General features: G+C 33.8%; 2 protein-coding genes across 3 annotated transcripts; one reads left to right on the top strand and one right to left on the bottom strand.

Moving 5' to 3' along the window:
- The first annotated feature begins 777 nt into the window (after positions 1-777).
- On the top strand, positions 778-6191 carry LOC143611558 (ABC transporter B family member 27-like). Its single transcript, XM_077085756.1, has 17 exons — positions 778-950; positions 1309-1383; positions 1453-1488; positions 1568-1642; positions 1716-1840; positions 1918-2017; positions 2089-2260; positions 2963-3081; positions 3155-3265; positions 3342-3486; positions 4128-4260; positions 4339-4414; positions 4513-4578; positions 4659-4766; positions 5259-5366; positions 5454-5651; positions 5792-6191. Exons 1-17 carry the CDS (start codon positions 855-857, stop codon positions 5996-5998), a joined length of 1950 nt encoding a protein of 649 aa, XP_076941871.1. The 5' UTR covers positions 778-854; the 3' UTR covers positions 5999-6191.
- Positions 6192-9266: 3075 nt separating this feature from the next.
- Positions 9267-12717, bottom strand: LOC143611559 (agamous-like MADS-box protein MADS2). 2 transcript variants are annotated; one of them, XM_077085757.1, is made up of 8 exons: positions 12206-12717; positions 11315-11393; positions 11164-11228; positions 10965-11064; positions 10544-10585; positions 10414-10455; positions 10186-10331; positions 9267-9569 (listed from the first exon to the last, which is right to left on the bottom strand). In XM_077085757.1, the coding sequence occupies exons 1-8, from the start codon at positions 12388-12390 to the stop codon at positions 9485-9487; spliced, it is 744 nt and encodes a 247-aa protein (XP_076941872.1). In that variant the 5' UTR covers positions 12391-12717; the 3' UTR covers positions 9267-9484. The 2 variants fall into 2 exon arrangements, with proteins under 2 accessions (XP_076941872.1, XP_076941873.1); XM_077085758.1 differs by lacking the exons at positions 10414-10455; positions 10544-10585 and having other exon boundaries at positions 12206-12714.
- Positions 12718-13433: the final 716 nt, after the last annotated feature.

Raw genomic sequence — 13433 nt, 5'->3', positions numbered from 1 at the left:
CATGCTATTGCATACAACGCTTGATAGTCCAAGTCCATCATCTTCTGTTTTGGTGAAAACCCGCATGTAATAAAACCTGTTTGTGATCGAATTCGAACTCGAGACATTGCAAGCTCATTAGCATTTTTAGTTATTTCATAACAAATCAGTTCAGCTATAAAGAGATTTTAGAAACAACTTTGTGTAATTAACTCTAATCTAAAATTATATTTAAATACATGCATCAAACATCAAACATCAAACATCAAACGACCATTGTTCTAGCTGATCCCAATAACTTTTTTAGGGAAGGTTGTCAATTTAGGGATGAGATCGGTATAATACCGGTACCGGTACCGGTATCGAATCAAACATTTGGTACCGGTACCGAAATGTTCGTTTCGGTATCGATGCCAAATTTTTGATTTGAATATGGTACCAGTATTACATGCAAAATTCGAGAAATAGTGACACCGTGCTAAACAGGAACCGAAAACTCAAAACTTGACACCGACGGTACTCAATCGGTATCGAATGCAGTACCTGTACTGGTAGTACTTAATTTGCTCATCCATAATGTGAGGTGTGTGTTTTACCTTAGGAGGCACCCATGCTTGGGTTTCTACAAAAAAAATGATGACGGTTTGGGTTACTAGCGCGGTCTGTGATCGCGGACGTGAGTGAACTCTTTGTCTGTGGGTGGTCCCGGGTGGTGGTTGGTAGTTAAAAGATATGAATTAAATAATTTGTCAATTTGATTCTTTATTCCACGAAGTTGAAACATTCCAAAAACATAGGACTTAACGTCTTTGAATGTGTTGTTGATTAATCTAATAACCATGATTGTATAGAGTTTATACAAATCCTGTTGCGAGATGGGAAAGAAGAAACATTTGGATTGGACCAGCCGATCCATCATGTCTTCCGGTGGTGGTGGTGGTGACAGAGCTCCTCTAATCAAAAAAGACAACGTAAGATCCCTAAATTCATCAAACCTAATTGTTAATTTCAGTTAATTAACTTCATATTTCATTTTGAAACAAAACCCTAATCCCAATTTAAGTTTTTGTTAAGAATTTGGTTGAAATTGCAGCTGTAAATGAAGGGTTTTCTGGGTTACTGTTGGAATTTGGGAATTTAGGGTTTAATTGGATTACTGCAAATTATGTTATTCTGAAAAGTGCAGGCTTTTTTATGTTTGGATAAAGATAACAGTAACTTTAAGGGGTGTTTGGATGCACCTTTCAACTGATAGATAGATAGATAGATAGATTATGAATATGATTGTTTAGAATCACTTTAGCTTATTATAATTATTTATGATTGTAGGTAAAGAGAAATGATGATGAAATCGGGACATCTAATGGGCCCACAACCGATCTCGAGTATGGAGATGCAGTACAGGTCAGGGTCATAATATCATTTCCGCTTACAGTTTCTTGCTAACCGATCATATTGTTTTTGTGAAATTAGGCAGCGAATGTTGGATTTTCAAGAGTTCTACTTTTGGTAAGATCACTAAACCCAGGCCAACGTTATTTAAAACCCGAGTTCCAATGTTTTTAATCTTTTTCTTGTAATATTTCAGGCAAAACCCGATGCAGGAACACTTATTATCGCCACGGTTGCATTATTAATCGCTTCCACCTCGAGCCTGCTAATTGTACGCCGTTTTTGACTTAATAAAATTATCTCAAAAGATATTATTATATTGTATTATATGTTTTCGTTATCAGCCATCATTTGGGGGGAAAATTATTGACATTGTATCGAGAAATATATCTACTCCCGAAGAGCAAACGGAAGCTCTGTATGCAGTCAAGGATACTATACTTGCGGTTGTGCTGGTGGTTGTTGTTGGGTGTGTTTATTTTTATTTATTTAATTAAAAAGCTAGAATATATAAATTGGGAATTTTATATAACCTTTTGGTGCTAGTTCATTGTCAACAGCACTTCGGGCATGGTTGTTTTCTTCGGCTAGTGAGCGGGTTGTTGCTCGTCTGAGAAAGCAACTGTTTAGTCATCTTATGCAGCAGGTGAGTCAACACGGTCTGTTTGACATGTTTGGCCGGTCTGTCTAATGAAAGATGTTTGACTTTTTGTTTAGGAAATTGCTTTTTATGATGTAACTCGAACGGGGGAGCTACTTAGTAGGTTGTCCGAGGATACACAAATAATAAAAAATGCTGCGACTACTAATTTGTCGGAAGCGTTAAGAAACTTGACTACTGCAGTTATTGGACTCGGTTTCATGTTCTCGTCTTCTTGGAAGTTAACCCGTAAGTTTTCGTTTTCAATATTATTTACCAAAAATAATCAGGTTTTGGGTTGTTGTAGCTAACCTGTTCAATAAACAGGCTATGTTTAGGTTGACCCGTTTAGCCTGTTTAAGTAAACACCCTGTGTTAGAGTTGACTTGTTTGACATGTTTAATTAAACGGTTTGTGTTAGGTTGACTTGTTTAACCCATTTAATTAAACGGGCCATGCTAGGGTTTACCTGTTTAGCCGGCTTAATTAAACGGGCCGTGTTATGGTTGACCTGTTTAACCCGCTTAATTAATCAGATCGTATGAGGGTTGACCTGTTTAACCCATTTAAACAGGCCGCGTTTGGTTGACATGTTTAACCCGCTTACTTTGATGGGCTGTGTTAAGGTTAAGCTGTTTAACCTGTTTAACTATACAGTCAACCTGTCAACGACATTTTAACATGTTTACAACTTGATTGCAAGCCATAAACAACCTACCAACCTGCTTGACTATCTTTTATAAATAGGTTCAAGAGGTCGTCTTTGGGTTAAATAATTTTAAGTGTGTCCGGATCAGGGTTGATGTCTTTGACTCGACAAATAGATATATGGATGGGTCGTGTTCGGGTTCATCTATCTGGCCCGCCAACCCGATACCACTGAGGCACTGACACCCCTAATAATGAACATTATTTACAAATATTTTTTTTTTTGTTTCTTGTTTTATGAAGTGTTGGCATTGGTTGTTGTACCAATAATATCCGTTGCGGTACGCTATTTCGGAAGATATCTTCGCGAACTCTCACATGCAACACAAGCCGCAGCTGCAGTTGCTGCCTCTATTGCAGAGGTTTGTCTTCTATCAACCGTTGTCCATGCTCCGGTTTTGACTTTTGGTTGACTTTTCATATATTCATATGCAGGAGTCTTTTGGTGCCATTAGAACAGTGCGGTCGTTTGCACAAGAATCTTACGCAATTTCAACCTACTCTGAAAAAGTTGATGAGACGTTAAAGCTCGGGCTCCGACAAGCAGTAAGTGTTTTGCCTTTTAACATAATCCATCTCTCCTTCATAAATGTTTTTATAAAATTTATTGTTTACATGACAGATAGTCACAGGTTTATTCTCGGGTGGTATGAGTGGAGCTTCAACATTGTCTGTAATTACGGTGGTATTATACGGAGCTTATTTGACCATAATCGGTTCCATGACTGCTGGATCTCTTACATCCTTCATTCTCTACAGCCTCACCGGTACTACAATTTATATATACGTAACCACTTTTAAATAATAATTTCTTTTTATTGTTATTTTTTCATATTTTATATGTTATTAATCTTTGCCAAAATTAAAAATAAAAACATATATATGTAGCTCACGAAAGTACATATACGTAGCTTGTAATATATATACCTCATACGAGATACATATATGTAACTTCGTGAGCTACGCATATGTACTTTTGTGAGCTACATATATTTTTTATTATTTTTAATACTAACCTTAAAAGAAATGCAAAAATAAATTAAAAAAAATATTGGTTTTCAAGTTAATGGTGGTTTTCACCTTCATTCACAAAAAAACTATGTTCTTAACAACCAATCAGTTTATTTATTTTGTATATTTAAATCAATCAAATTCACATAAAAATCTATGTTATTCTTAAAGTCTTTCATTTGCAAAAAGCTATGTTTCTAACCAATCATTTTATAGTTATTTATTTCATATATGTGATATTACTTTAAGGTTAGTTTTGTCATTTATTAGATGTATGTAAATTACATGTGTAATTTGGTTATTGCACATGTAAACCTGTGATTACATATATGGAATAAAAGATCCACACCCTATATATATAAACTAATCATAATACTAATAAAATTTTGATTTGCAGTTGGCTCTTCAATATCTTCATTATCTGGACTATATACAACAGCCATGAAAGCTGCAGGTGCAAGCAGGAGAGTTTTTCAGCTTCTAGACCGCGAGTCAAGCATGGAAAAAGCAGGGGACCAGTGTCCCGTAGGGTCAGAGTCTTTCTTCATATCTTTTCCTCAAGCAATCATTTAATTAATTATTTTTTAAGTCATGGTTCATAATTGTAGTGATCCAGATGGAGACGTTGAGCTAGATGATGTTTGGTTTGCTTACCCATCTCGCCCTAACCATATGGTACTTAAGGTAATCAATTTAGAAAAAAAAAAGTCAACTTTTTTTGATGAGTCAAAGTCAACACGTGGTCAGTCAACGATTCATCTACTAATGAAATATATTTCCAGGGGATTACTTTAAAACTGAGACCGGGTTCAAAGATTGCTCTGGTTGGTCCAAGTGGCGGTGGAAAGGTAGTGTAACAATTACTAATTTTCGTGTTTTCAATATATTTAAATTGTTTAATGTTGATGAAGTATATGTTTTCGCGTAGACCACGATAGCGAATTTGATCGAAAGATTTTATGATCCGGTTAAGGGGAAGGTTTTGCTAAATGGGGTTCGTTTACCTGACATATCACACGAGTTTCTACACAAAAAGGTACTCTAATTCGCGTATCTCATACGTTAATTATGAGGGTGTAAACGAGCCGAGCCTGAACTCGACTAAGCTCGAGCTCGTTAAAGTTATAACTTACGAGGGCTTGAGCTCGGCTCGATTTGAGCACTATTTCTAAAGCTCGAGCTCGGCCTGTTTAATATTTAGTAATTTATTTCTTACATTAGTTATTTTTTATATATAATTTAATTCTATTTTATATGTGTAACATATATATATATTATTTAGTTATTTTTGTCATAAATTTGTATATACTAATATATAATATATTAAATGAAAGTTACATAAATAAAAGGATCGTTTAGCCTGTTTAGGCTTGCGAGCTGGCTCGAACTCGACATGTGAAGCTCGGTCTCGTTTAAGATCGGCTTGATTCGAGCTTTTACCGAACCGATCTTGAGTACACGAGTGGCTTGGCTCATTTACACCCCTAGTTTATTATCACACATGTTGACTTTGACTTTTGGATTCAAGGTGAGTATCGTGAGCCAGGAGCCAGTTTTGTTCAACTGTTCAATAGAAGATAACATTGCATACGGATTTGACGGCAAAGCCAGCAGTTCTGATATTGAAAATGTTGCGGTAAGGTTTTTGTATTGTTTTGTTTTTTTTTAATTTATATTTTCTTGGTTTATAAGAGAGCTTATTAGTTGAAGTGGGATACAAAAGAAAATGGCAAACGCCCATGATTTTGTGTCGTCGTTTCCAGAAAAGTATCAAACGGTGGTGGGAGAACGCGGGTTGCGGTTATCCGGAGGTCAGAAACAACGTATCGCGATTGCTAGATCACTCTTGATGAACCCTAGAGTCTTATTATTGGATGAAGCCACTAGTGCTTTAGATGCTGAAAGCGAGTATCTTGTTCAGGTGTGTTAATTATAAATTATTACCGGTTATTATTAGGGTTTAGTTGTGTTTAGCGCATAGGCCTAAGTTAGGTCTATCTAGGGTTTCTAGTTTCTGGTTTTCTATGTAACTACAGCTATCGGATATATTATCATTTTTAGGATGCAATGGACTCGTTAATGCAAGGAAGAACGGTTCTAGTTATAGCGCATAGGTTATCGACTGTGAAGAGTGCTGACACTGTGGCGGTGATATCTGATGGTCAAATTGCGGAAAGTGGGACTCATGAGGAGCTTTTGAATATGAACGGGATTTACACCGCGCTTGTAAGAAGGCAGTTACAAGTTCCACAAAATGGCGAATTATAGTTTTAAACCATTTGAACCCAATGTGGGTTGTTTTACACACACATAGATTAAAGACAAGATTATATGTATTTATGGAGAGGACACAATTTGTATCGAAGGCGTTTTGTATATTGTACGATTGAAACATTTGTAAGTTGATCTACAAACATGTTCCAAGTTAAAGGGATTCTTATGAACACTTGATCTTTTTGGAGTGTGTGATGTTCTAGTTTTAGATCACATAATAGCTCTAGTAACACTAGACCGACGAGTAACATTGGACGTCGACTTGGCAAACATATGTTCAGGATCTAGGTACCTAAGCAATTGCCAAGCAAGAACATTGGTGAATTAACCCATTTGTCATGTAAAGAGTGTACCCCGGGTTGACACTGTAGTGAAGAATGGCCTAGCCACCACAATTTGAAGAAAGTTCGAACCTTGTGTTGCATAGGGCTGTTTGTGAGCCAAGCTGTACCAAGTTGTGGCATGGTCAAGCTTGAACTCGAATCGTTTACAAGCTGACTCGAGTGCAGCCTGCTAGTTTACAACAAAGTTGATTTTGAGCGAGGTAAATTCGAGCTATATTTGAACGACCCTAACTAACATTATTATATGTGGAAACTAGGTTCTATCATTTGATTCTTCATAACTCACTATACAATAGCATAAAAAAACTACAACGTTTAATAACAAATACATCTATAAAAAAGTACTATCAACATTTTAAGATTAAAACAAATTACGCTACCGGATATAATAGAATAAGATAAAAATAGCATTCACGATATGAAGATAATGTCTTATGTCACGGAGTAATTCTTTACTCCTCCAAGTCGAGACTCTTTTTAAGAACCAACTTTTAAGTACTTGTTACTTTTTTTTAAATGATCAACAAAGCTCGACCACTTGGATACACTCATTGACAAAAAAGTCACTCACGCCCACAATTACATACAATGCTGATGACCAGACTTGCCACCAATTCAGCTTGTTAGATGGGTAAATCAAGATTGGTAAACCAAAACAAGCTTTTATTGTTGGAGGTTATTCACACAAATGACTAGCCCCAAAATTTAGACTAGTAAGCCTACTTTACTAAAGTATTCTAGATCCTTTCAATGTAGATTTTTTTAAAAAATTTTTAAGGACAATTTAATTTACTCATACTAATAGTCTAATACTACACAGATACTCATTACGAGACTCAACTCTTGATCTTTGAGGGGTGAAATATTTACTAATAAATATGTTGTGTTATGTGTACATGATACCTACCCTGTACATGATTATCTTATCTAATTTGGTTAATGAAAAGACCAAACATGCAATATCATGTAAATAACTCTAAAAATAACCATTGTTAACCATACATTTGTCAAAAAATGCAATCCAGTTTTAACGAGGATCATTCCTAATTTAATGTATTTTGCACACTTCCAATCCTTATAGTTATACACTACTAGAAAGGTGGTAAATTTTCTAAAAAAATTTGCAATGCACACAATACCTGTCGGAACTTCTTACAACTTGAGACAGATGTCCAAAATAAAACCATATTTTTTGGACAAACTTGCGACAAAATGGCGACACAATTAAAGTAACGAATTTTGTTGCAAATTAACGCGCCAAAAACACTCTTTTAAATACTATAATTATAATTAACATAATTAAATTTATTTCAGTCAATTAAATTTGGTTATTTTGCACGCCAAAAACTACATATATTAAATTTTGTTAATTCGTCGCAAAACATATTATTTTCATATTAATAAGTGTTATAAATAAGTAAAAATAATCTCAAAAATAAACAAACTAATCATAGTAATTATTATGTAAATAACAATAATCCTAATAGTAATATTTATTATATAATCATGATGGTAGTATATAAACAACCATAATTATAATAATCATATAAATAATTAACAAATTATATTAATAATAAACAAACTATTTTTATTAATTTTTTCAACAATAACTACAAAATAATAATAGAATAAGAAATTAGATTATTTAAAGAATCACCAAATTCTCAATATTCGCGTCGCACATTTGTCACAAACTAAAATATAAGGCTCCGTCTATTGAGACACCCCATTTTTCCATTTAGACACTAATATGGAATATTGATCAATATGAGGCATATTAGCCCATCTGTGTATGTACTTTTGTGTCTGATTTGGGGCCTAATATGCTCAATATTAGGCAATATGAAGCATATTAGGGGTGCCAAAATAGATGTTTGAGTGGGCCAGTAGCACAACCCAAATACAAATGTGTATGAAAGTAAATATAGGAAAAAGAAAAATATATTATTATATACATTTTTGTCGGAAGTGTCTCATTAAGACATAAACACGTAAACCAGTAAAAAATTAAAATTATAAGTAAAATTATTGAAATATAAGTAGAAAGTAGTTGTGATTATGTTAATTGTAGTTAAGATTGATTATACAGTGTTAGTTATAATTAGAATATATTTTGTAGGAACTTCCGACACACAGGAATGCCACGAAATGCGTAGCAGCATGTAATTTCCGTCATTTTAGTATCGCAAATATGTCTTAATATCATTTTCCGATGCATTTACGATGAAAATTTGGCGTTGCAAATATGCTTTCTAGCTGTGGTGCATCCTATTTTTTCTTCAATCTCTATATCATCTTTAATATTAAAAGAACACACAAATTCACGTACTCAAAGGACAAGTTTTTATCCATAACACAACATTTTTTTATGCACGCATGATCTTTGGATCAAATCATCATTATTGTCACAATCAAGTCTTGCTTTTATTAAAACGTACTACCGGTGTATATGAAGTTTTAAACATTTACAAATATGTGTCACAATATCTGAAATGATTTATAGCTTTTTTTTCTTTTTTTTCTAAACAACGTTTGGAACTAACCCCAATACCCTACGTACCGAGCTTTCGACGGATACCAAACGTCCATACTAATTTTGACGCTACGGGCGTGACTCACACAGGAGCACCATCAATAGGGAAAAGCTCACCGGTGTAGGAAAACATTGAGTCAAGTTTCGAAATTAAACCATAAACTATAATTCTATAAATATCTTGAACCTTAACTATCATAACCCACAAGTATGGCTACCAATTAGGAGTTGATACGTTCTGAAGCCTTTTGGGTTAAAATTTTAATTAAATCATATATTTACACAACATATAACAACCAGATACGTATTATAATTCAAAGTGAACCATTTAAAAGTACATTTTTCAAAATTCAAAATCCAAAAACTGAAAAATAAAAACAAACAACCAGTCTTGAGGAGCTATGATGCAGTTAACCACCCTAAAATGTGCAAACAAAAACAACTTTCAAGAAAAAAAGGTTGGTTCTTACATGTCCCCAGAATACATACAAAATTATTAAATATAATAATATATATCATCTTTATTGTAGATACTATATCACAAAAAAGGATAAAATGGACCAGTTTGCAACTTCATTGACCATCCCAAAGCCAAAGTCAAAGTCAAAGCATCCATCCAGGTATTATTCCATTCACATTCTGTCCACTTGTTGATGCTGTCATTTGGCTTGAACCTATTGGATTATACCTGTAAATTTGGAGTTAAAAGATTAATCAGGTTTTCCCATATATATCTGATGATCATAGATATTTTGAGTGTCAAAAGTCATTATCTTTCAAAAATGTTCACATATTATCTGAAAATTTCGCATTCCGTCGTCTTATCCTTGTATCATCTTTCATATAAATTCCAATTATAGCACTTCATGATCGTATACGGATTATAAGTGAAATTACTAAACTACCTTTTGATCACCGAATCATAGTTAAGTTTGGAAGTCATAAGATATCCCTATAAGAAAATTGTTGTTATGGCTCGGCTTAAAAAAGTGCGAGGCTCGCATCTATGTGCAATAGAAAAAACTTTAGTTACAACCAGAAGCTGCATCTCTAATCAATGTTTCATAAACTATTAAACTCTTCATACGTTTTCAGTATAAACCTTCTGCTTATTGACCAAGTTTGACCCAAAACTACACGAGACACGCTTTTTTGCCCCTGATGCGTTTTACTAAACGCGTCATGCGTTGGACATGCCTTTTTATACCAAGGATAAATATATGTATGAATTTCATGGGAATAATATCTAAAAGTTGAAATGCAATTAACATAGCAATACATGAGGAAATACACTTGATAATTACCCGATTTGCAAATTGGTGCAGTCAAGAGGCTGAAAGAAGCCTTCATGTTGAGGATGCTGTTCCTGGTTCTGATGTTGTTGCACAAATGAATTACAATTTTCACCTCCTGCCCATGATGGTCCTGCTTCTGCATAATATTCTTCTAGCTGCAACAATACAACTTTGAGTCAATTTTGCTTATATTATTTTGTAATAAATGTGATTTTATGGATCCATTAATCTTCTTACTTTATTCTGCAAGCCTTTGTTAGTTTCAACCCACATTCTTTCCTGCAAGTCTCATACATTTATTTGTCATGACTTATGCAAATCATTCAATTTTACGACCACGATGCTAATTAATTTAGAACTACTATACCTTAACTTGAAGATCCGAAAGCCGGTCCAGCATTGATTGAGTCTGCAAATTATGCTTAACATCATACAAATGTTGATAAATTTCAATAATAATATACCGCTCATAGGTTTAATAAAGATCTAAATTAAGACTTATAAGGAACACTATATTTACCTAAATGGGTGTTTGGATACAGACATCCAAAACACCTTTAAGATAAATTTAAAGTTTCGTATAAGTCTTTAAACTTATCAAGATCATTGAGTTTACTTAGGGGTGTTTGGATACAGATATCCAAATCACCCCGTTACATAAATTTAAAGTTCCTTGAAAGTCTTTAAATTTGTGAGGAACTTTAAGTTTATCTGAGGGGGTGTTTAGCTATAGACATTCAAACACCCTCTCAGATATTAAAGTTCAGTTAAAAAAACACTAAGAATACCCTTATGGACCGGATTTGTCTCAAAGTAGAGTCAAGTTGGCGCTCGAGTTGTTCAAGTTCTTTAAGAGTTAACGGGCTTAGATCCTCCCCGAAAAGTTGCCTGTGATATGTCACATTCAAGATTCAACGTATATCGATCAATGTTTAATATTAAACTTGTAAATATTCAATCTTTCTTTTGCACACACGCGTTACTTGCCTTTGATATTGTTGTAGCGACTCGTATTTGGCTTTCAGTTTCATGTACTCCTTGTAGCTGCTTTGCTACACGATCAAACATAAACTCATTAAAAGAAAACTTTACTTAATTATATAATCCATGATAATGTAAAAGGATCGCGGGATTATACCTCAGCATCATTGGTAGTTCCATTAATTTCCATTGAACTATATGTGCAATTCTGATATCTTTCAAGCATCTTGAGCATGCTGAAATACATAAATATTAGTTCCAAACAAAGAAAAAAGTTATAAATATAATTAAAACTTAACCATATGATCATGAACAAAACAATGTAAGTAACCAATGAGTTTTGGATAGTGGTTTATAAAGCATGTCACATTGATCTGAAAAGAAAGAACAAAACTTCTCTGTTGTTGAAGCAATCTTTCTTTTAAAAAATGTGCTGACAATTAGGGTTCCAAGATAATATATAATATTAAACAATTTGGTTCATCAGCCTATGAATTTAATGAACATGTAGCTCTAATCCCCACCAAGATTTTTTAGTTAGTTTAATGAAGCTTTAACCTAAGATACAAAACAAGACTTATAACCCCTAAAGTAAATCATAAAGAAATGTACAAAAAATGGTCAAGATCAAGACTGATGGATGTGGTGATTTAAAAGGTGACCAGACTTACATTAAAAACGATTAAAACTCTTTTTGTTGTTATATATTCATATGTTATTATTCAAGAACCAAAAGGTAATTCATTGTTTTCGAGTTATAAGTTCAAGAAAAAGAAACTATAACCAAAACTAAACATACCCACATCAAATTTCTTGTTTCTTTTTACATATTTTACTTTCTTTCTTCAAAACTTTCTTTTTTTAGATTCATAAAGACAAGATCTACTTAATCTCCATATCACTAACCCTAATTACAAAAAATACAAAATGAGCAAAAATGAAACCTTTTAGCTCATCACACACATGATTATATATCTATCTATATATCAAGAAACACAATATAACCCATATTCTCAGATCTAACAAAACACATAGTAAAAAGGTGTACTTTGAAGTGCTGCAAAACTCATAAAGCTTTCCACGATTGGAGAAGATGATAAGTGCCACCTCAGCATCACAAAGAACAGAGAGTTCATATGCTTTCTTCAATAACCCATTTCTTCTTTTTGCAAAAGTCACTTGCCTGTTTATCTTATTTTCAATCCTTTTCAGCTCAACTCTCCCTCTTCCCATAATTCTTCAAAATAATAAAAATAAATAATAAAATCTTTAGCAACACACCCACTTGAAATAGATCAATGGGTCAATCTTGATGATGATAATTTAACAAATCTTGAAACTTTTTACCAAAAACACACATCAACAAAGATGGGTTTGGATGATAACTTAACAAAAATCTTGAAAGCTGACTTTTTTAGTGTTTTGGTGATTATTTTGGGTTCATAATTCATAACCTAGATATGAAATTTAGGGTTGGTGTTGTTTGCATCTTCAAAGCTTAATGGGTTTTAACCTACTTGAGGAACACAAGCAAGCATCATGTCAAAGAGAATAAGCCCACTCTCATTCACGCGCGTATAATGTGATGTTATGTGTGCAGACGATGGAGGAGGGCGCGTGTATGTGACCAACCTTAAATAGTTGTCACACGTGTCGGCTCATGACAGGTCAATATCGAGGGTTTGTTGTATTTTCGCTTTATTTTTTATATTTTTCTGGGTATCTTTTTCAAATACTTTGGTATTCTTTATCCAAAAGATTTTAATACTCCTATAAGCTCATGATCCGATAAGCTCTAAGCGAATAGATATCGATGTTGTAAGAGTATATAAATATTAAAAGGAAAGTGCACATACATACTTTTTGTGAATAACACTGGATACTACACAAGTTCATATTGTGTGTGCACTGAATCTTGTAACTTGATCGTACGTTTTATGTTGATACACAGGCAAAAGTTGATATGTGAGCGGTTATTCATGTATGGCATAATTTTTAGCACAAAGTTATTAATTTTCTTCCAAAATATTCTTTTATTACTTTATATAGGACGAACTAAAAGTAAAGCGTGACCACTTTAGGGTGGAAGGGGTACGTGGGTGACGTGTAAAACCTTAGACAAGTGAATCAAGAACACCAAACACGATATTGCATAAAACGTTTATGCAATTGATGACGGGGGTAGCCCAAGGAAATAATAAAATGGCTGGAACACATCAACGCTAAAAGGGTTAAAAGGTTAAAAGCTTCGTTTCCCGCCCAAACTTATGTAAACA

The sequence above is a fragment of the Bidens hawaiensis genome, unplaced genomic scaffold (genome assembly GCF_021521415.1).
Source record: "Bidens hawaiensis isolate Kalapana, Puna unplaced genomic scaffold, B.hawaiensis_p1.1 tig00031539_1, whole genome shotgun sequence".
Classification (NCBI taxonomy): domain Eukaryota; kingdom Viridiplantae; phylum Streptophyta; class Magnoliopsida; order Asterales; family Asteraceae; genus Bidens; species Bidens hawaiensis.
The sequence above is the reverse complement of the archived record's forward strand: the minus strand, read 5'-3'. Positions and strand labels throughout refer to the sequence as shown.

What these genes read in the sequence shown, in the direction of transcription:
- LOC143611558 (XM_077085756.1), top strand. Translation starts at nt 855, where the DNA reads ATGGGAAAGAAGAAACATTTGGATTGGACCAGCCGATCCATCATGTCT. An exon ending in AGTATGGAGATGCAGTACAG is followed by an intron (nt 1,384 to 1,452) that starts GTCAGGGTCATA and finishes TTGTGAAATTAG; the next exon opens with GCAGCGAATGTTGGATTTTC. An exon ending in CTGATATTGAAAATGTTGCG is followed by an intron (nt 5,367 to 5,453) that starts GTAAGGTTTTTG and finishes GGGATACAAAAG; the next exon opens with AAAATGGCAAACGCCCATGA.
- LOC143611559 (XM_077085757.1), bottom strand. Translation starts at nt 12,390, where the DNA reads ATGGGAAGAGGGAGAGTTGAGCTGAAAAGGATTGAAAATAAGATAAAC. An exon ending in GAGTTTTGCAGCACTTCAAA is followed by an intron (nt 11,394 to 12,205) that starts GTACACCTTTTT and finishes TATGTATTTCAG; the next exon opens with CATGCTCAAGATGCTTGAAA. An exon ending in GACAAATCCGGTCCATAAGG is followed by an intron (nt 10,586 to 10,964) that starts GTATTCTTAGTG and finishes CATAATTTGCAG; the next exon opens with ACTCAATCAATGCTGGACCG.